This window comes from Saccopteryx bilineata, chromosome 2 (genome assembly GCF_036850765.1).
Source record: "Saccopteryx bilineata isolate mSacBil1 chromosome 2, mSacBil1_pri_phased_curated, whole genome shotgun sequence".
NCBI classification, from domain to species: Eukaryota; Metazoa; Chordata; class Mammalia; order Chiroptera; family Emballonuridae; genus Saccopteryx; species Saccopteryx bilineata.
In genome coordinates, this window is record NC_089491.1 from 139,311,173 (window position 1) to 139,332,994 (window position 21,822).

Sequence of the window (21,822 nt, forward strand, 5' to 3'; positions counted from 1 at the left end):
AGCAAAGTTGGCCCAGGCGCTGAGGATGGCTCCATGGCCTCCACCTCAGGCGCTAGAATGGCTCCGATTGTAGCAGAGCAATACCCCAGATGGGCTGAGTATCACCCCCCGGTGGGCATGCCAGTGATCTCCGGTCAGGCACAGGCACATGCAGGAGTCTGTCTGCTTTCACACACACACACACACACACACACACCCCATTTCTCACTTAGGAAAAATACAAAACAATAAAAAAACGTTCATCTTCCTGCTACTATGCTATCATAATAACACTCATTGAGCACGAAAGCTAAGTAGGGGAAAAGGGTAGTCTTTCAAAAACTAAAGGTAAATGAAAAAAACCTGCAGTGTACTGAATTTCTATCATGTGGCTCACAATGTCCTGCCCAGACTCTGGTTACTGTCACTGTCTATAAATAGCACTTCTATTACTTTCTAGCCTCCTTATCCTGATGCATTATTTCTAACAACACATAGCACCTGATGTGTCATATCCACATATACATTTCCCTCTAGCCCTACACCTCCATAAGAAAAAACAAAAACCATTAAGATTATTGAGTATAAAGACTTGTCTCTTTTTCATTGTTACTACCCCAGTAACTTAAGAACAGTGCCTGGCTCCATAACTACCTGGTTTTTGAATGAATGAATGAATGGGAATAAATGAACAAATGAACAAAAGAATTAACATCAGTTTATACTGGATAGAATTCACACAGGTGAAGAAAATCTACTGGCAAGAGCAAAAATGTATTGTGGCTAGAATGTACAAACACAGGGACTAGTCTGTCAGGTTATACCAGACTTCAGAAGTTACTGAGTGTCAGGCAAAGGACTTTCAATTTCATTCTGTAGTGAAACATTGTTTGCTTTTAATTAGGAATAGTAAAAAGTTAATAAAAACCAATGTGGCAGTACTGTGCAGGATGGACTGACAGGGAAAGAGGGAAAGAAAAGAAATGAAGCTGTTCTAAGTGGCCAAGCAGGAAGTGATAAGAGTAGTGAATTCAGGTGTCTGAATTCACCAGCCAGTGCCCCTGCACTGTGCCCACCTTCCACTGCCATTCTGTTGGCCTCACCCGCCACCATCACTCCAAGGACCTGCAGTGGGACGTTAGGCACCATCAGGGAAGGTATTTATCAACAAAGACTTCTGGTTTTTTCTAAAGAAATGTTTTAAACTATTCTGTGTTTGGAGAATAAACATACAAACCTGGTTATAATAGTATCATAAAAAATTTTAAACTACAATTTGTAATTTATGTAATCTAAAATACCACACATATCTGAACAATTCTCTAAAAACTTGTATGAGATCAAGATGAAAGTTTCAACAATGAAAGAACACCCAGGTATGGTATGTGTTCTCTATGTCTGGTTATGAGGCTATGGAACATCACTAGGGTGATATTAGAAATGGTTAGTATTATTAAGTTGTTTATACAAAATTATATTTCTCACACACACAGTTCATTTGTTTAATAAGGGACCCTCAGCTTAGCCTGCTACTAATTTTCATAGAAGGGAAAATGATCTGATAAGACATTCATTCAAAATTCTTGAAGCTTTGGCTTTAATACCCTTCCACCATAAACAATATTTCTACGGGACAAATGTAGATTCTACCAGCCCACATAAAAGTAAAACAGATGGCAAATCTATTCACATAGTACTCAAGAACAGCAATAATGAATTGCAATCATCATTCGCATTTCATACTCACTGTCTGCATGGCTTGAAAGGGCGCTGTGTTAATAGTTACTGAACTACTACTTGCTGGAGGTGAATGGAAGCCCGGTTCAGGGCCCTTTGATATGGGAGGATTTGAAGACACTAATGAAGACGGTTGCTTGCTTGGGGGAACTGCTGCCTGGGGAGGAGAAATGCAGCATCAGCCAATCATCTACAGTATCATAAGCAGTTAGCATACACTAAACCCCAAGCTAACACAAGTCAGCAAGTTCTATAGGATGACAACTGGACACAGGAATGCAAAAGAATAGCTTCTGCTTACAATTTCAAATCTCATCTGCTGAGGATGCACACTAGCATTTGCTTTACACAGCTTGCTGACTAAGTGAAAGAGTCTTACTAATAATCAGTCTAACAGATAAAGAGACTGAACTTTTCATGAGTGTCTAGTCCTTTTCAAACCCTGAAATGGTATTTTCCATTAAGTTAAGAATTTAATATTAGTGCACATTTATACATTAGATTTAGGCTTTAGAAAAATCTTGGGTTAAGAAAATCACATCACAGACCAGCACAAAATTTTTGGCAGATCACCACTGGTCTGTGGACTGGCAGTTGAAAATCACTGCTATAAGAAATATATATTCTTGGCCCTGGCTGGTTTGCTCAGTGGATAGAGCATCGGCCTGGCGTGTGGACGTCTGGGGTTCAATCTCCAATCAGGGCACACAGGAGAAGTGACCATCAGCTCCTCTTCCTTCCCTCTCCCACTTCTGTCCCTCTTCCTCTCCTGTAGTCAGTGGCTCAATTGGTTCAAGTGTTGGCCCTGGGCACTGAGGATAGCTGGTTTAGTCTGAGCATAGGCATCAGGCACTGAGGATAGTTAGGTTGATTCGAGCATCGGCCCCAGATAGGGGTTGCTGGGTGAAACCCAGTTGGGGTGCATGCAGGAGTCTATCTCCCCTCCTCTCACTTAAAAAAACACATATTCTTGAATAATAGTTAACCAAAAAATAAATAAAATAAAATGAAATCTAAGAGTAGCTATATTAATTTTAAAAATCATCCTATCTTGCCTATACCTGTAAGAATTTGTTCAAACTTATTAGCAAAAACTATCACTTTAGAATGAAAGCACAAACATAATACTGTAAAATACTTTTGACAAAATTAGCCAAAAAGAGAATGTAAATTATTCCAATTGAGTAAGTGCTAACAGTAACACTACAAAGTTACTAAGTCTTCACAGTTATAAAAATATTTTTGTTCTAAGGATTCCTTTCATATAAATCTAGCAAGAAACCTGACCTAATCCCACCTAGAACTTTTCATCTTTTTTGGCACCAGCAGCCTGGACATAGTTAGTGTATGTGATAAAGCAATACTCTGTGAGTCTACTTATATAGCGAAGTCCCAGTCAAGTTGCCTGTGTAAGTTCCAGGACCACAACATCTACAGAAAGCAATACGGTGATACAGTATAAATGTTAAATCGTTCAAACAATCATGCCTGTATTTCATAAACTAAGCTGGTTTTGCTATTCTTTAAGACAGAAAAGAAATTAAGACGATGCTCCGTCATTACCTCCGGAGCCTCTGAGGTCACAAAGTCTGTGTCAGATCCCGTGGAAGCCGGATGGGTAGTGACCAAGCAAGCGTTTGAGCTACAGGTAACTGCAGTGGAAGCAGCCTAGACACAGGAGGACATAAGACATTATCATAGACACATTTTGTTCACTTTATATTTTTTGGGCTGTGGGCTGCCTAATATGATACTCTTACTGAGTACCCACTAGTGTCAAACACTATGCTAAACATTTACACCTAGCAACTCATCAGTCCAACAATAAGCCTGTGAGGTGGCTACTATATACTATTCCCATTTTATTGATAATCAGGCAAAGGCAAAGACAGATTAAGCAATGTTCCCAAGATTACACTAAAATTCAGTGGCAGAGCCGAGATTCAAACCCAAGTAGTCAGCTACATTGCCTTTCCAGGCCTGGTCACCAAGGCCACACATCTAATCCCATCTTCACTTATCAACATTCTTGGCCTGGAGACCAAGGCTAGATTTTCAACCTGGCACTCAACAACAGTTCCCTGGAAGAGGAGCTCAGGGCACATCTAACACAAGGCACAGCTCTGCCACGTGTCACAGTATGCTTTTACTCTGGCCGCTTGCCGTTTCTTAAAGAGGCAGGTAGAAATACAGGTAGAAAGGATAAGCTCTACAGACACAATGGCATCAACATTCTAACAAAAAAATTAAAGTAATAATATTTAGAAAATAAAAACTGGGGGAAAGCAGAGTAGGAACTAAGGCTGTGACAACTATAACCAAAAAAAAAGCTAAGAGAATGGTTAGGAAGTCTCTGGTAAAACAGGTTAACAGATATGAGAGGCCCATAAAAACCTAGCAATCACAAGGTCTGAATTATCAGTGAATCTACTCTTTTTATCTCAATGCTTTGATGTGGTTCTCAGAAGCCCCAGTAAAATGGGTGAACTAGAACTAATGGTAACCAATATCAAACCAGTTACGTTTCAGTGACCTTCCAAGAAGGGTTCATCACGATACAGCATTTCTTGGGAAGGAGATGAGAACCAAGTTTAAAAAAGGCCTCATGGAAAAATAATTTTTGATATCCTTTAGAACATTTTAGGTAATGAAATATATAAATAGGTACAATATAGATCTGGCCATTATATTAGAGCTATCATGAGACTAGGCTTTTCTTCTGGCCCTTTCATCAACAACTGGCCTAAGGAAGTGGGACTGGCTGTTGTAGGGACATAAATTCTCCAGCCACAGAGTTACAGATGCCAAGTTAAGGCAACTCAGGCAACTTGATAGCTAAGCTTTAAAAGACTTGAATTTTAGTTAAAATGTTTACTTAACAAAAAAGATAAAAACTTTTTTACATTAGTATTTATTCAGAAATTATGACAATTCTTGATTCCAAATTATTGCTAAGTACACCAGTTGAAGGTTCTTTTAAGTATTGGTGAGTAAATAAAACATTACAGACCAGAACTACTAGAATTAGACTGGTGGTTTTTCAAAAAATAAATAATAATTTGTCAGTTGAAAGCCTCCTAGAGAACCCTAACAGCAAGAACGGATAAAACGGAGCTCATTACTCACAGCAGTGACTGGGGTGAGAGAGCTTGCTCAACAAACCCATTTTGAAAATTGAGCTGGACCTTATCAAACCAAATAGAAATCACTGTAAGCAATATATACTCAGAAGTTTTTGGAATGGAAGACAATTATTGACCCACCTGGTCAAAATATTGTATATAACCTATTGTCAAAGCAGCTACTGTCAAGAAAATTGCCAATAAGGCTTTCAGTGGGATCCAAAGAATTTTTTTTTTAAAGGTGATGACCGGAACACAGAGAACCTTGAATTTACTACTGATGGAAATGCAGTGTGGTATTTACAGATCTCAATGGTCTGGTCCCTTTATATCTCTTAATGTGTTCTGTGGAAATTAGTTCCTTGGATTGTTAACCATTGTGTGTCAGGTGGGGGGACTGGCTAACCATGAGTTTAAAAACTAGTTTCTTTCTTTAGACCCTTTATTATGCTGATATATTAAGTTACTTAGATAGCCCAGTAGCAAAGTAAGATTCAAGGCACCTCTGAATTCTTTAGGTTTATTCTTTCCTTACTAAGTCAACTAGCTTTCTCTATTATAATTGATGTCTTCCCCACAGTCATCTGGGAATCTTTCGAGGACTAGCTGTATTTAATCTAAAAAACTAGACATGTATATTAGAATCACCAGTCTAATCATTCTTGCTAAAGCAAGAGTTTCTTCCCCGAATAGCAAAGAAAAGTGAAAGATTAATTTGGGGAAGTTACCTGTAATGGCTCTTGAAGAAAATCACTTTGACTGGATAGATTTTGTTCTGTAGATGCTGCAGAGAGTGAAACCAACAGTCAACTACTGAGAGAAAAGTGTATGCGTATCAACTGGGTGGAACCTAAGGTTTATACCTACAAAAAATTAAAAAAGCAGTATCTGAAAAAACTAGGTCTCAAGTCCATTGTGAATTTTCTATTAGAGTTCTACAAAGAGTCTGAAAGGACTGGAGAAAAAGAGAATACTAGTCCCATCTGTGATACATAATATTTTAAGATTAAATGGGCAAAAGCAGCATTACAAGGCTTCCAAAAGAACAGCAATATGACTTTTAAAAATAACACGTAATAGGCCCTGGCCGGTTGCTCAGTGGTAGAGCATCAGCCCCGTGTGTGGATGTCCCGGTTTGATTCCCAGTCAAGGCACACAGCGCAGTGCCCATTTGTTTCTCCATCTCTTCCCTTCTCACTTATCTCTCTCTCTCTTCTCTTCCCCTCCTGCAGCCATGGCTCAACTGGAGCAAGTTTGCCTGGGGAACTGAGGATGGCTCCATGGCCTCCACCTCAGGCGCTAAAAAATGGCTCTGGTTGTAACAAAGCAAGGGCCCCAGATGAGCAGAGCATCGCCCCCTAGTGGGCTTGCTGGGTGGATCCCAGTCAGGGCGCATGCAGGAGTCTGTCTCTGCCTCCCCTCCTCTCACTAAAATAAATAAATAAATAAATAAGTAAATAACAGGTAATAGCAATCTGAAAAATAAACTGAGCTATCATGAATAATAATTGATGTACGTAAGTTCCAAGTTTCAAAGAAATCTTAGCTGTCTGTCTCTTCAGTTTTTTTCTTCTTTGATCACATATATTAATGTCCTTCTTTTTTCTTATTACCTATTACAGTGCTTTTCTTAATTGCTCTATTTGTTTCTTACTTCACCCAGGAATTACTGTATAATCTAGTTGGTGTATACTTTTTTACTACAGCTGGAGTATGTCTTTGCTTACTTCCCTTGAGATCAAGTAGTGTAGAGCAAAAGACCTAAAGTTTGAAGCATCAGACTAGATTCAAATCGAGGCTCCATCATTAATCACTACATTACTCAGTGTACTAAATATCACTGAGGTCATTTCACTCATTGTCAGGATCCAAAAGCCTCAAGGCTAAATTTATAAAGTCAAAAGGAGTCAAGCAAGTTTTAGTCAGAACACTATGAGAACATAAAACATTGCAAACACACTAATATGCATTTCCATTCACCCGTCTGGAGACTTTCTCCAAAACATGAACAGGTCAGTTCAGTACGCTAATGTAGCTAGACCTGTAGCTCTTTGTTTCAAGTCTTAAGAAGGATTACATACCTACGGGGCTGCCCGGAGCAGCTGAAGGTGACTGTGATGATGCAATTGCACTTGAAGGTTTGTCAAAATCCAGAACAGATTCCTAAAGCCAAGTTTTTAAATAATAAATTAAAACAAAGATTATTCATTTCAGAGCTATTAGCATTAAATTATTCATGATGTTGTCCATAGCTTATTAACTATAGGAACCTGGCTAATAACTATCTCAAAAGGTTAATAAGTTAGGTCTTTACAGAGCAGAAATTAAGTTAAAATTAAAATCTTGGTAATTGTCAAACTTTAAGATTGTGTCAAGTATTAAAACTACCCTAGTAATCTAAGGCCTGACCTGGAAAATAAAACTCCTGACTTGAGGTCTTAAACAGAGGCATTAGTACTAGTATAGACTGAACCCTCATTTTTATTAAACCCAAACAACGAGAGGGTCTAATTATCTTATCTTAACCACTAAACTACTCATGTTATTAAACACTTTCATGGTGAGCAACCATCCTATTCTGCCTTCTGCCCATTTTGGTTCTCCCAGAAATGTTTCCAACACTTTGAGTACTTAAGCTACACACTTGCAGTGATCACTTTTGTTCTGTTATTTATCTTAAAATAATCTGAAGGAATAAGCAATTCCCTCATTTTAAAAATAAGTAGAGGGTTGAAAGCTAAATAACTTGCCATAGATTCTACAGCTGTTGAATTGGTCGAAGGGGGATTTAAACATGGGTCTAAATTCCAAAGCTAAAGATCTTTTTCACTACACAAAAATACCTTGTTTACTTTAGACCTCAGTAATATCACACTATTCTGAAATTCTGTAAGAGTCTGTGGAACAGAATTTAACTATAGACTAAGCACAAGTTCACAATCTCATACAACTGGAATATAAACTCCTAAAGACAATGACTGTCTTCTGATTTTCTACATCCAAAGGCATTTCCCAGAGTACCAAGCATAGTGTAAGTTCTCACAATCTCAGTGAAAACTAATGATGATCTGCTTGGCAGAGACTTAACTAACTTGCCTAAACTCTCAGAGCCAGCAAGTGACAGAGCCAGAATCTGAACTCATTTGGACACCAAAATCTACGTTCTTAACATCTTCATTACAATGCTTCAGGTTAGAAGCGAGTAGCCCCTTGAATATCACTTAAGATTTGTTTAGTAGTGACTCATACTTGCATAAAGTTACAGGTTCCTTGAATCTGGGTCATCAGATCCTGCAGTTTCTCTCTCCTCAGCACTGGGTCCCTTGGAAGGGCAGAGGAAGAGCCTGTGGGCTGGTGCACTGGCTTAGGCACCTGCAAGACAGACCCACACTGTCGTCAGGAGTAAAATTCAAACTCAATAACCGAACTCGGAAAACTTAGCCTATCGTTACGCCTAACTGAAACCAAAATACATAGCAATGCTCACTTACCAGAGTTATTGCAAAAATTTCCAAATATATATTTTAAATAATTTAATTGAACTTTAAACACTTTTTCCCCATTCAAAACAACTTTAATGGAAGTCTTCTTCAAACATCCTTTTTTGAGGGGTGACTCAAAAACACAGGACGTCCTTGACAGGAAGTTCTTTCACTATGGACATCAGTTACCATATGTCTTCTAGGATAAGATGGTCAATGACCATAAGACATACCAATGACTTATTCTTTTCTTAGGAAAAAAATTACTTCTACCACATTAACTACACATCCCATTTTTAAGCTGTATCTGAGTTCAGAAACATTAAGATGTAAAAATGTATACATATACATCCTAGAATGGAGGAAATGCATGTTATATTATATATATAAAGTAAGTATACTCTGAGGGGCTATTGGAAGTTTATAAGGTGGCTAGGCCTCATGCTAAATTGCTTCCGACTGCTGCACACCCTTGAATTAGACCTAACGTTTGCAGCTACTTCTTACAGCTGTCAGCACGTCTCTCTCTACCAGTGCCTCTTCTCCAGCTTTCATTTTATTCAGGTCACACAGCTAAATTTGTCAATGTATCATATAAAATAAGAGTAGACCCTAAGTGAATAAATGAAAAGCTCTTTTAGGAGAAAAAAGTATGAGCATTAGTGCTTAATTTCATATTATCTAGTCTTTTGCTTTTGAACGTTATCTTGCCCTTGACTGTACTTACAGACAGCTCTAGACAGCTGAGACGGCAAGACAGATACAGACAGACACTGCTGCACACAGACGTGTCCTCTCAGTCGCGGAAAGACCTTGCAACCTCAGTATAATGCCGTCTGCGCCATAAAAGCAAATTAAGTAAATTCTGACCTTTCCAACTAAACATGCCTGACCTTAAATTATTCAGCAAATAGCATGGTATTAAAATTATGGTATGGTAAAGGCTCAGCATTGCTATTCAATACCCAGTGGAATTTTAAGTTGTTTTTTTTTTTTTTTTAAGCAGCTTTATTAAAGTATAAAACAGGGTTTTAAATACAAGTCTCTCAACATGGTTGACATATGATAGTCACTGTGTGTGATATCTGGTTAATGAAATAAGGCTATCAATCTTCTGCTGGGTCAGGAAGAAGCTAAAATTAATATCAGCACTTGAAGAAAAAGAGGAAGAAGGGAGAGCAAAAGGAGACAAGTCAGTCTTAAAATTTTCTTCCCAGGAAGAACAAAGGTACGAGTAATTTATTTATAAAATACAATGCTTTGATTTCCCCAAGCAGAACGTTTCTCACACCGTCAGAGGACCAAAGGGTTATCAGAAAATCTTCAGCTACATGGCACTGGAACTACTGGAAATGAAGAACGCAGGGAGGAGGAGGAGGAGTCCGCATTTCTTGGTGGCACCAAGTTTGCATTTAAACAATAGTGTGTAAAGTATCATTTTTTAAAAAGTTAACACTCGCATTGTAGCCAAGGATTACTCATTATAAGCCTTCTTAGCTTCCTGAAACAGGTTAATTGTCATGAACAGAATGAGGCCTTACATTTGAGCTACATCTCATACTCCAAAACCTAGTTGCAGAATATTTCATGCCTACAGTGTCTATCCCCTGAGAATCCTTATTTTGAAACAGAAATGGAAAAATAATTCAGACCGTTCCCCAACTACTAGAATATCTGGGTGCCTACAAGTGAGTTAAAGAGGAGCAATACAGAAAAATGTTAACTTCTGTCAGACAGTCACCGTGTGCCGGTAGAAGAGAAGTGAAATATTCCTCCAGTAAGTCTCCCACCCTGTGACATGCATTTACGCTTGTTCACATTATGGTCTTGTGTCAACTATCCACTATTTTGAGAGCATATCATGTCATTAAATCTTGAGCATTAAAATAATATTTTCTTGTGGTTGAAAATTTCATCTCAGGTGAGGCTCAACAGACTAGGTTGTACTTCCAATTTTCAAAGGAAAACCATAAATTACACACTCAAAAGTTAAGGGAAATATCGTATACATTAATTTAACATGGGTTTTGTTGATTTCTATTTTTTTTCAAGAAAACCAACGAGCTATCGTTACCACAACTCCTTATCCATACATGTCTACATTGCCAGCAGCAGACTGACACAGATCAACTCACATCTTTGAGTTCGGCACTAAACTTCCTGGACAGAAGCTGGTCGTTTGGTATGAGGCTTCCTGCAGCTGCTCCCCAGGACGGTGGAGAGATCTGTGCTTGCTGTGTGAAAGGGTGTTTCTGATTCTCCGCATTGTTTTCCCAGGACTTCGGAGTCTCCGGCTGCCTTGAAGCCTGCTCTTCATGCACGGGAGTGGTCCACGGCTTGCCGATGTCCTGTTCACTCTGCAGAGAAGGTGTCCAAGACTTTGCAGTTGGCTTCTTTGGAGCCTGCTCTTTTGGAGGCTGCACTGGCCAAGGCTTTGGTGTTTCCTGCTTCTTCTGTCCCTCTTGAATGCGTCCTGCCTCAGATGTAGGAGTTTCTTGTTTCCACTGTCTAGGAATTAGCTTGGGTTTGGCGATGTCCTGCTTCTTCTCTTCTTCCTGCACAGTGGCCCTGAGTTTTGCAATCTCTTGTTTCCTCTGTCCTAAGGAAACTGCAGGCTTTGCTAATTCCTGGTGCTTAACAGAAGACTCCCAGGACTTCAGGGATTCCTGTTTCTTCTCCTTACCATCTGCTTCAGTAAGCATATCCCAACATTTGGGGAGATTTGGTTTTCTAGCATAATCTGCTTCCCAAGACTGCTCTTCGTCCTGTTTGCTTGAATAATCTGCTTCTGTTATATAGCATCTGTTAAGAAACTAGATCAGAGAAAACAATGTACTGTATCATAAAATGTATAGGAGACCTGGAGGGGAACAAGGAACTCTCAGTATTCCTACGCCCACTGGTACGAACCATTGTGCTAACCGGAAACTTCCATCATGATTCTACTTAAAAAGACGGTCCTACTTGCTTGTCCATTCCTTTTCCCTCAGTTAACAGAAATACACACTTTGATATTTGAAAAGTAGCAATCTATACTTGACTTGCAGATTCATAATAACCTTGATAAAAGAGCCTGAATCAAGCAAATGCGGCATCATGATGCACAGTTCTTAGCAGTCTCAGGTGAGTCAAATATAGATTGCTACTTCTTAAGTATCAAAGTCTATATTCCTGACTACCCACCTGACACCCTTAAGACAAAGGATAGTCCAACGACACAAAGTTATACTGTTTAACCTTAAGCCTTATGTTTCCTGACTTACCAGACTTTTATTTCCATTATATATCGATCAATACTATGATCTTGCCTCTTCCATTCTTTTCAGCATCTATGAACTTAAATGTCACTTCAGAAAGAGCCAATACCCACTTCTGTTATTAATCTGAGTTAAATTTACAGAGCAAAATTCTATATTTTTTTTTAGCAAGAGAGAGAAAGAAAAGAAGGGAGAGGAATGAGAAGAATCAACTTGTAGTTGTGTTACTTTGTTGACTGGTTGTTTCTCATATCTACCTTGACTTGGGGGGCTCCAGCCAAGCCAGTGACCCCTTGCTCAAGCCAAAGATCTTGGGATCATGTCCCAAGATTGACATGATCCCACACTCAAACTAGTGAACCTGTGCTCAAGCTGGTGACCTCAGAGTCCAGATCCTGAAACCTCAGGGTCCCAAGTCAACACTATTCACTGCATCACCACTGGTCAGGCCTATACCCATTTATAAATTCTAACACAAGGGCCAAAAACTACAACAACAGCTAACACAGGCAGTTGTGTGCCAGGCCAAATTCTAAGTAATTCAGGAGTTAAGCTGACTCCTTTAATCCTCACAATAACCACACTAGGTATTATTATTACCACCACCACCCCCAATCTTAAGCATGAGGATGACAGACACAGCTGGACTAGATCTTGCCTAAAGTCACAAAGCTAGCAAACTGCAAAGCCAGGATCCAAGTTTGAGCAGGCTAGCTCCATGGCACACAAAAGCTCGGACACCAAAATCAGCAAACTACCTTTCAGGACCTTACCTCTTGTGGTTGTATCTCTGCCTGTGCAAGTTCCACAAGAGACCCTGGGAAGATAAAAAGGAATACTGAATAAACACTAGGTAAATCAAAGTTTTCTGACTGATTACAAGTAATTCTTTCCAGCAACATTTCAGAAGAGTTAAGAGAAAAAGGATAGTAAAATTAAGTACATTCACAGGAGGAATTTTCACTTTGCTAGTTGGTCAAAAGCTTGTGGTCTAAGGCTAGGTGAAGCTAATAGCTCTCTTCATATAAGATACTTTTCTGAAGCCAAGTTACAGTTAAAAACTGATTTCTGGTTGAAAATAAGACTATTTCCTCTCACCCACAAACACAGCCTCTTCCAAGTTGGAAGTATAGCTCTGGTCCCATGGGGTAAAAATTAGTCACCTCAGCTTGAAATATAGCCTTTAAAGGCCTCAGACAAGCCAGTTTAAGGATGGAAAGAGGATGAGGGAGTGAGATACTGAAGCACTGGACTTAGTAGTAAGAACTAAGAGGAAGTGGACATGAGAAATGATTTGAATCTTGCTAGTGGTTTCCAGACCTCTGTGTGGACTACCTCCTTAAAAGTGATATTTCTTAAATAAATCCAGCTTCAACAAACAAAAGCAAAAGTGTCATTTACTCAAAGTATTTCTTACCCAAGAAAAGTAGAATTTTGAAGAGCATATTTCCTTTACTGGACATATTATTATTTACTTTGGCAATTTTTTCCCTGAACATGTTAACCTCAGGTCATTTATAATCGTGTTCTACTACAGTATTAGATGCTACCAGAACTTATACTTTAGACAATTTCACATGAAATTACCTACTAATAGTTTAACAAAAAGATTCAAACTCCATAAATGTCTCATTTTAACAGTGAACAGTACCCTCTGGTAACAAAGTATAACCTAATGTTTCGGCTGAGGTCCACTCTTAATAAAAGGAAGTAAGTCACAGTAATAAAGCCTACAGATGTCTTGTAAATGGAGGCTCATCCTACACAAGTAAAGATTTCCATGCATGTAGACACTAACCAATTAAAATAAGGCAATCATTTCACAATGCTTTAACTCATTTTGGGTGTTAAAAATGTAACCACTGTACAGAATTTCACAGATATCAACAAACCTGACTCTTTGACAGATTCAGTCTTCAATAATTGTTTGTCTTTCTCTGATTTTAATAGCATTTCTTCCTCCAACAATGCTGCTTTTTCCTGAGCATTTTTTGGAACTGGGATACTTTCAAAATAGCCTGAGTTCAGCAATTTAGACAGTAGATCTTTCATATGTTTGTCTAAGAAAAAGTGATTAAGACTTAGTTATCATACAATGAAAAGGTCATAGAAAACTTTGAAATAGAAATCCTAATACAATTTTTCCTAACTATAGTATGTCATTATAACATTCTACATTAGAGGGGATTCAAAGAACTGGTCAGTACCACAGAAAGCAAATACGCAGTCCATCTCCATGGCAGGCTCAGTCGACACAAATTTATAAGATCAGAATCCCAAAGTTTAGCAAGTCACTGACATTTCTCTGGGCCTCCATTCTACTCTCTGAAAAATGACTAAAAGTCAGAGATCCTTATCAAAGACCCAAATATGTTACCAAAGCACAAATTGTTCCCTGAGCTCAAGGAAAAAGTCCTTTCTTCTGTCTGCTCCCACATCACAACCAGCAACTACTCTATTTTCCCCAAGTAATTGAAGGCTTTAGGGAAGTAAAAGCTTCTCATACAAGAAAACCCTATCTTAGACAATCTCTAAAAGATTGTTAAACTGCAAAATCCCATGATTAAGACTTTACTCTTGAGTAATGCTTTTATGTCACTCCTAGCACATCACCCTTTGGTGATTAAGAAAAATCTTAAAATGACTTTAAAGTCACTGCACCATAAATAAGTCTAAGGTCTACTTCATTTTACTATCCACTAAAAACATAATTACCAAATTAAGCAGATTTCCCAAACTTGATTTGGCTCTATTATTCCTTTCATAGAAGTACTTTGACATAGATTTTATCTTTTTTTTATTTTTAAGAAAATCAACTTTGACATATGATTTACAAACAACAAAATTCATCCATTTTAAGAGCACAGTATGACTGTATTACTTCTGGTATTACTTCCACCATAACAATGATATAGAACATTTCATCAACTCAAAACGTTCCTCCATGTCCTTTCTATAATCAACCCCTCCCCCCACCCCCAGGAGCCAGTGACCTGCTAGCATTCTAGTTATGTCTTTTCTAGAATTTCATATAAATGGAATCATACAATATGTACTCATGTTTTGTCTGGCTTCACTCAACATCATTATTTTGAGATTCATCCATATTGTTGCACGTATGAGTACGTCACTCCTTTTTTTATTGCTGAGTAGATTCCACTGTATGGATAGACCACATGATGTTTACCAATTATCAGTTGATATACATCTGGGTTGTATTCATTTTGGGGCTATTATGAATAAAGCTGGTATGAATATTCATGCACAAATACTTATACGAACATATGTTTTCAGTTCTCTTTGGAACTAAGAAGTATAACTGCTTGGTTATATCCTAAATGTACACCTAATTTTATATAAAAAACTGCCAAACTATTTCCCAAAGTATTTGTATCATTTTGCATTCTAACCAGGAAATAAAAATCTGTGATTGAAACTTGAAAAGATTCAGATATTTTGTAACAGTTATACATACTTAAGAGTTTTCTTTAAAAAGCAATCACTATTACAAAAATGTTTTCTAGCTTCAAATGAGTTTTCATTATCCTAAACTAGTACATAAAATTATGTACTTCATGTCCAGCCATGTGTACTTGGGGTCACTGGTGGAGAGTCTATTTAAAACGTCAAACTTTTTCTCTCCAGCTCATTTCAAGATCAATAGACAACAATACTCCAATAGACTATGTAACCAAACCATTCATATTTTCTTGGGCAGAGCTGGTAAATAAGCCTTGATATGAACAATGTGTGGATTTAAGGTACAACTGTGCAGAATAAAGAACTGAAACCCAAAATGGTCAAGCTAGTGTTAAAGTTAGCACTAGATCTTAGCTCTAGTTCCCAAGTTATAGTGACTTTCCACTTCAAAACTCCCTAGGTTCTCTTTTAATGAGTGCAATTATTCAACAACTGCTTTCAATAGAACTAAACCGAGATCATTCTCCCAATGAATGAATCTCCTATTGGCAGACATGTAAGTTCTGATGGACTGACACAGTTCCAGTCCCCACTATCATGGTAAACTGCTGGAAATAAAGTTTAGTATTTACTGCATAAGCCCAGAGTAGAGAAAACTCACATGTCGTTCCTACCACTGCTTTCTCACTACCTTCCAAAAGGTCCCAAAAGTACAAGGACGACTGCTCCATCTGGTCTTCAACACTGACAAGGAAAAGCAGCGGCAGAACAAAGTGGCTTTAGAGGTATATATATAATATGGAGCAATGCAATTTACACAATTAACCCAGAAACAGTCAAGACATTCAATGTTAACTTTGATTTTTTATTCTTTGAAAAGGAAGACAAACTTTCTAAAAGATGACTAACTGCCCATTTATGGATTTCAAATATAAGCACTTTCCCTCAAAACTACCAAAATGAATATTTTTTACCAAATGCAGCTATTAAGGAATAGACCAAAGAGTTTAAAGCTGTCAATGTGGTATCACTTAGGATCAATATCAAGCCTATGTCCTAAATAAAAAAACAATAGAATGGAAATATTAAAGAGTTTCATTTAACTTTAAAAAGTTTATTTCTCAAATTGTGTTCACTTACATTTCACATGTTAAAGTAAACTCAAATCCCCTGATCCCCCAAAGTGAAGGAGAAGGAAGACACCAAATAGGTAATGATAATGAACTATCAGAATGGGAAATATATATATATATATATGGCTGTCTATTATAGGTAATTAAGAGTTATATTATCCCTGGCCGGTTGACTCAGTGGTAGAGCGTCGGCCTGGCGTGCAGAAGTCCCGGGTTCGATTCCCAGCCAGGGCACACAGGAGAAGCACCCATCTGCTTCTCCACCCCTCCCCCTCTCTTTCCTCTCTGTCTCTCTCTTCCCCTCCCGCAGCGAGGCTCCATTGGAGCAAAGATGGCCTGGGCGCTGGGGATGGCTTCTTGGCCTCTGCTCCAGGCACTGGAGTGGCTCTGGTCGCAACAGAGCGACGCCCCGGAGGGGCAGAGCATCGCCCCCTGGTGGGTGTGCCGGGTGGATCCCGGTCGGGCGCATGCGGGAGTCTGTCTGACTGTCTCTCCCCGTTTCCAGCTTCAGAAAAAAAAAAAGTTATATTAGATACAAAGCTGATTTCTAACAACAGTGGAAATCTAACCCTGCATTTATCTGGCTAACAGACACGCATTGGAATACCTGTATCTAACAAAACAAAAACATAGACATCTGTTCATTAACAAATTTATTCCATCAAAGCAAGAATAGAAAACAGAAAATTGTAGGGGGGTATTGAGTAGGCTCAATTTGCTAAGGTTTTGTATTTTAAATTATCTGATTTGTGTCTATTTATTCACATCACAAGAACATCAAATAATTCTCAGTTTCAAATTTTCATGATACTGGCCAACTTAAACTTCATTTACCTCCATTTATGTAAGGCAATAAAAGGGCAAAGACTCTCAGGTAATACAACAGCCTGATATAATTACAAAAAAGAATTTTAAGATTATATACAATTAATATTATGGTTAATACTTGTATAAAGTTAAAACTTGATGATTAGATATTTTTTTAAATCAGTGTTACAATAATGAAGCATGTTAATGAGGTCATTCAAATCCACTTTTCTCCTAGTCTATCAACCCTTTCAGAGGCTAGGCAAGCCAACATTTCCCATATTAAATCAAATTAATGTTTTCTTAATTACTGAATACATGTATGTACTAGGCCCTGGGCGGGCTTGGCTTGGTGGACAGAGCATCAACCCAGCGTGCAGAAGTACCAGGTTTGATTCCCATCAGGGCACACAGGAGAAGTGACCATCTACTTCTCTTCCCCTCGCTCTCCCCCTTCTCTCCCTCTGCCCCTTCTGCAGCCAGTGACTCAATTGGTCCAAGCATTGCCCTCAGGCACTGAGGGTAGCTCAGCTGATCCGAGCATTGGCCCCAGACTGGGGTTGCCAGGTAGATCCCAGTTGGGGCACATGTGGGAGTCTATCTCCCCTCCTCTCACTTAAAAAAATACATACACACACACACACAGAGTATAGATATGTGCTAGACTAAAGTGTTATGTGTTCTATTTCAGAAAAATATTTTCATTAGCTTACCTTAGACTTTCATTTCTTTCAGGGCAGGTCAGTTTTGAAAATTGAATGAGGTAGTCAAGTTCTTTTAAAGGCAAATACACTGCACCATTCAAGCCCTCTTTCAAGTCTTTCTGTACATGTTCCTGGGTCAAGTTCTGTAATACATACTGAACTTGAAGTATAGTGCAAAGCTTTTTCTTCTCCGCCTCAAGTTTTAACATGTGCTCCCTTCTCTGGGCCTTCTTCTGAGCTTTAAGTAGCTGTTAAAACAAATGCTAATTAAGACTGACAACTCTCCACCACCTAATATTAGCAACTGTACCCTAAAAAAAAAAAAAAAAATGCTAATCCCAAAAAGTTGAGCTTAATGGTACATCTTATATACAGGGTAGGCAAAAGTAGGTTTACAATTGTGAGTACCCAAAAACACAGAGTTTATTCTTGTCTTATTATTATTGTATTTTTTATTTGTATTACAACTATAAACCTACTTTTGCCCACCCCTATATATATAACGCTGACTGTGAAACAGGTAAATTCCTTTAACCCTGCTTCCTTTATCAGCTAAAGTTATGAGTAATAAACTGGTTTATCTCAAGTGACCGGAGCCAAGGGAGTCCAGATATCTGACTCCCAATGCCCAGCTATATCTAACACCTCTAATATCACCATAAGAAACTAAGTACCTATCACGTGTCCATATTAATCCCAAGCTTCTACTTTTCCATATTTATGTATGTCAAGCCTTTTTAGACCAGATATTTTAAGAAAATTCTTCACGTTTTTCTTTTTTTATCTCATGTTCTAGAAGGAGAACATCTGAACAGTAATGGTCAGTTTACCAAAGACTGGCTAAAGCATAAGGAACTGAAAACCAAACAGAAATAAAATGCCTTACAAATGGAGTGTTAATAAACAGCCACAGCAAATAGGTTTGGTTTAAAGTGAAATTAAGAGGTATTTTCTTAATTGTCTGCCAGTCTGGTGGGAGCTGTATCTTCCAATATTTAGCAGACAAAATGCATATGGAATATCAATGTTTACTCTACAGATCAAAACTATATAATACCTTAAAGTCTGACATTACTACATGGGTCCCAGAAGTGGCTTCCATTAAAAAAAAAAACAAAAAAACAATAAAATGTAATACCTATTTCCACTAAGAAACCTAAAAGTTTTTTTCTTCCTAGAGTTGTTTTTCTGATTGTAATGTTTCCTTCATATTGAATATTTTCAAAAGTATAAGGATTAAGAAAACAAAAAAAATCTAAAAAATCTTTCCAATCGATGAATTAAATTACTTTCATTCAGTCTGACTAGTCAGTGGCACAGTGGATAGATAGAGCATCGGATTGGGATGCAGAGGACCCAGGTTCGAAACCCCGAAAGGTCGCCAGCTTGAGCACGGGCTCACCAGCTTGAGCGCAGGGTTGCTGGCTTGAGCGTGGGATCATGGACATGACCCCATGGTCACTGGCTTGAGCCCAAAGGTAGCTGGCTTGAAGCCTAAGGTCACTGGCTTGAGTAAGGGGTCACTCGCTCTGCTGTAGCCCTCCCCCTCCCCCGTCAAGGCACATATGAGAAAGCAATCAATGAACAACTAAGGTGCCACAATGAAAAATTGATGTTTCTCATCTCTCTCCCTTCCTGTCTGTCTCTGTCACAAAAATAAGTTACTTTGACACAGCATCAGTAGAACTCTACAAAAGATGTATGTTCATAAATCCTAACAGATAAAGATGGGGGGGGGGAACTCAGGGAAAAGATTTATTATAGCATTATTAATTCCTCCCTAGAGGGTATGAAAGCAACTTAATAAATTTGGTGTGCTTCCATCAGGGACAAGGGACAAGGGACAAGGAATGAAGATAAAACTTTGCAAATGAGGAACGGGCTGGTTGGGGGTTATGGTGGATAAGGGTATTTTCTTTGGGATGGCAAAAGCACGGAATATCTTTTCCAAGATTTCAGGATGGACTTACACCAACGACAACCCAAACTACTACAGGATTCTCAGATTCTGCTTGAGAGGAGGAAACGTATAAAGATGGTATCTCAAGCTCTCCCAGACAGTGGGCTTCTCTCAGACACAGTCTCATAAGGTAAAGGGCAATGCAACTGATGCTCAGGGCATCCTCAGGCCTGCAGCACACGATCCCCCCAGATCTCCCATCTCCCAAGTCGGATTAGGGGTCCTCATGAGCTCAGGCCACCCCGAACTTCCCCAATCAAAGTATCTATTACATTAAATGGTTATTTTTCTATTTATCTATATCCCCCCTTGGGCTTCAAGACCATGATGAAAGGGACTATATATTTATTCATCACCAATATATAACAAGTGGCCAGCATAGAACCTGACACATGACAGGACTTCATATGTTTGCTGAGTCAATCAAGTATGAAACTATGTTGTCTCCTAGATGATAATCAGATGTTCATGTCACAAAAATTACTGACAAGAGCCTACTTCTCCTTATTTATGTAGAAACTAAAAAGTCAGGTTACATTTCCTTCTCTTCTTCCAGTTGAGGACTGCTTTGGAAAGAAGATATGAAAGTATAAACTGCTATCACCGAACAGTATTGGATAACTAAATTATTTTTTGAACCATGATGTTGAATGATAAATCCCAGTACTAAGAGACAGAGCTCCTATCACGAAGACAAAGAGAAATGTGGCTGGGCTGAACAAAAAGGCTTTCCCCTTCAGTTTGAAGGGAAGAAAGAAAATGTTACAGAAACTCTACAACTGGCTATCATAGGAGAGGTCTGACAAGAAAAAACTCCTTCGTAAAAGGGCAGCCGAAAGCTGCAAGGCTGGGAGGTACAGACGAGCACTGGGGTCTTGTTTAATGAAGGCACACTCCAAAGTACTTGATCATTTCACCTAAAGTCAAAGTAGGTCTACAGCAGTGGTCCCTAACCCCCGGGCCGTGGACCAGTACCGGTCCGTGGGCCATTTGGTACCAGTCCGCAGAGAAAGAATAAATAACTTACATTATTTCCGTTTTATTTATATTTAAGTCTGAACGATGTTTTATTTTTAAAAAATGACCAGATTCCCTCTGTTACATCCGTCTAAGACTCACTCTTGACGCTTGTCTCGGTCACGTGATACATTTATCCGTCCCACCCTAAAGGCCAGTCCGTGAAAATATTTTCTGACATTAAACCGGTCCGTGGCCCAAAAAAGGTTGGGGACCACTGGACTACAGTACAAATAGGGAAAAATAACCTCTTATATAACGAAATTTGGTGTGTTGGAAGCTACCTCTAGACTACAGCCATGGAAAAGCATGTAAATAGACAGGCACCATATGCATGGTATAGAGAACACAATTTTCAGGAGAGAAAAGTATTAGGGCCGTATCACTCACACACTGCAGCCATCCACAATAAAACATCGGCAGAAATTAGATGGAGGATAACCAAATACCATCATTAGACACTGAAATTTTCATCAAGATCAGTGGTTGAACTGGTTTTAGGAAAAGCAAAGAAAACGTACTCACATCCTGGCTGAGTCCTGAAAAGGTTTTCTGCAGCTCCTTGGCAAATTCTAAGTTATGTAGCACTTCTTCATATTTCTCTACTGCTTCCTACCAGATAGAAGGAAAAACACCAGTTCTGTGAACTTGTAAGTACAAATATTTCAAAAGAAAAAAAGAAGTGTTCTTTAAAAACGTAAGAGATTTAAGACTTTATAAATTAGCCATTTACTATATATAATATAATCAAAAAGATAGAAAGAGTATTTAGAAGTTATATAACCTTAAATTTAAATTTTTAATTTTTATACTAAAAATTTGAGCCATAATAATGATCATGACGATAATGATGATGATAGGGCTGAATTCATATCTATAAAGTCTAAGGTCCAAGAAGCCTATGGGTTTTAAGAGCACAGAGCCAACAGGATTTCTGTCAATATTCAATGACTACTCAAATACATTACACAAGTAGCAAAATGAGAAGATTCAAACAGAGAAATAAGCAACTTCAAGAAATTTAGAAAGGCCTGGCCTGTGGTGGCACAGTGGACAAGGCATCGACCTGGAATGCTGAGGTCGCTGGTTCAAAACCCTGGGCTTGCCTGGTCAAGGCACATATGACAAGCAATCAATGAACAACTGAAGTGAAGCAATTGTGACTATGAAACATAACGAGGTAAGGAACATTTCCAACCAGATA

General features: G+C 38.6%; 1 protein-coding gene across 8 annotated transcripts in view; it reads right to left on the reverse strand.

The window, feature by feature from the left end:
- Nucleotides 1–21,822, reverse strand: part of CAPRIN2 (caprin family member 2) — a 41,190-nt gene that overhangs the window by 9,017 nt on the left and 10,351 nt on the right. For 7 of the 8 annotated variants that reach the window (XM_066258041.1, XM_066258040.1, XM_066258038.1 and 4 more), the window contains exons 4-14: nt 21,144–21,230; nt 17,651–17,889; nt 15,659–15,741; nt 13,470–13,637; nt 12,351–12,394; nt 10,456–11,133; nt 8,088–8,210; nt 6,920–7,001; nt 5,567–5,622; nt 3,280–3,384; nt 1,727–1,873 (exon numbers count right to left, since the gene is read on the reverse strand). In XM_066258041.1, the coding sequence (XP_066114138.1) occupies nt 1,727–1,873; nt 3,280–3,384; nt 5,567–5,622; nt 6,920–7,001; nt 8,088–8,210; nt 10,456–11,133; nt 12,351–12,394; nt 13,470–13,637; nt 15,659–15,741; nt 17,651–17,889; nt 21,144–21,230 (1,812 nt within the window). Of the gene's footprint in view, nt 1–1,726; nt 1,874–3,279; nt 3,385–5,566; nt 5,623–6,919; nt 7,002–8,087; nt 8,211–10,455; nt 11,134–12,350; nt 12,395–13,469; nt 13,638–15,658; nt 15,742–17,650; nt 17,890–21,143; nt 21,231–21,822 lie in introns of those variants that run through there. The other variant, XM_066258044.1, reaches the window with a different exon arrangement.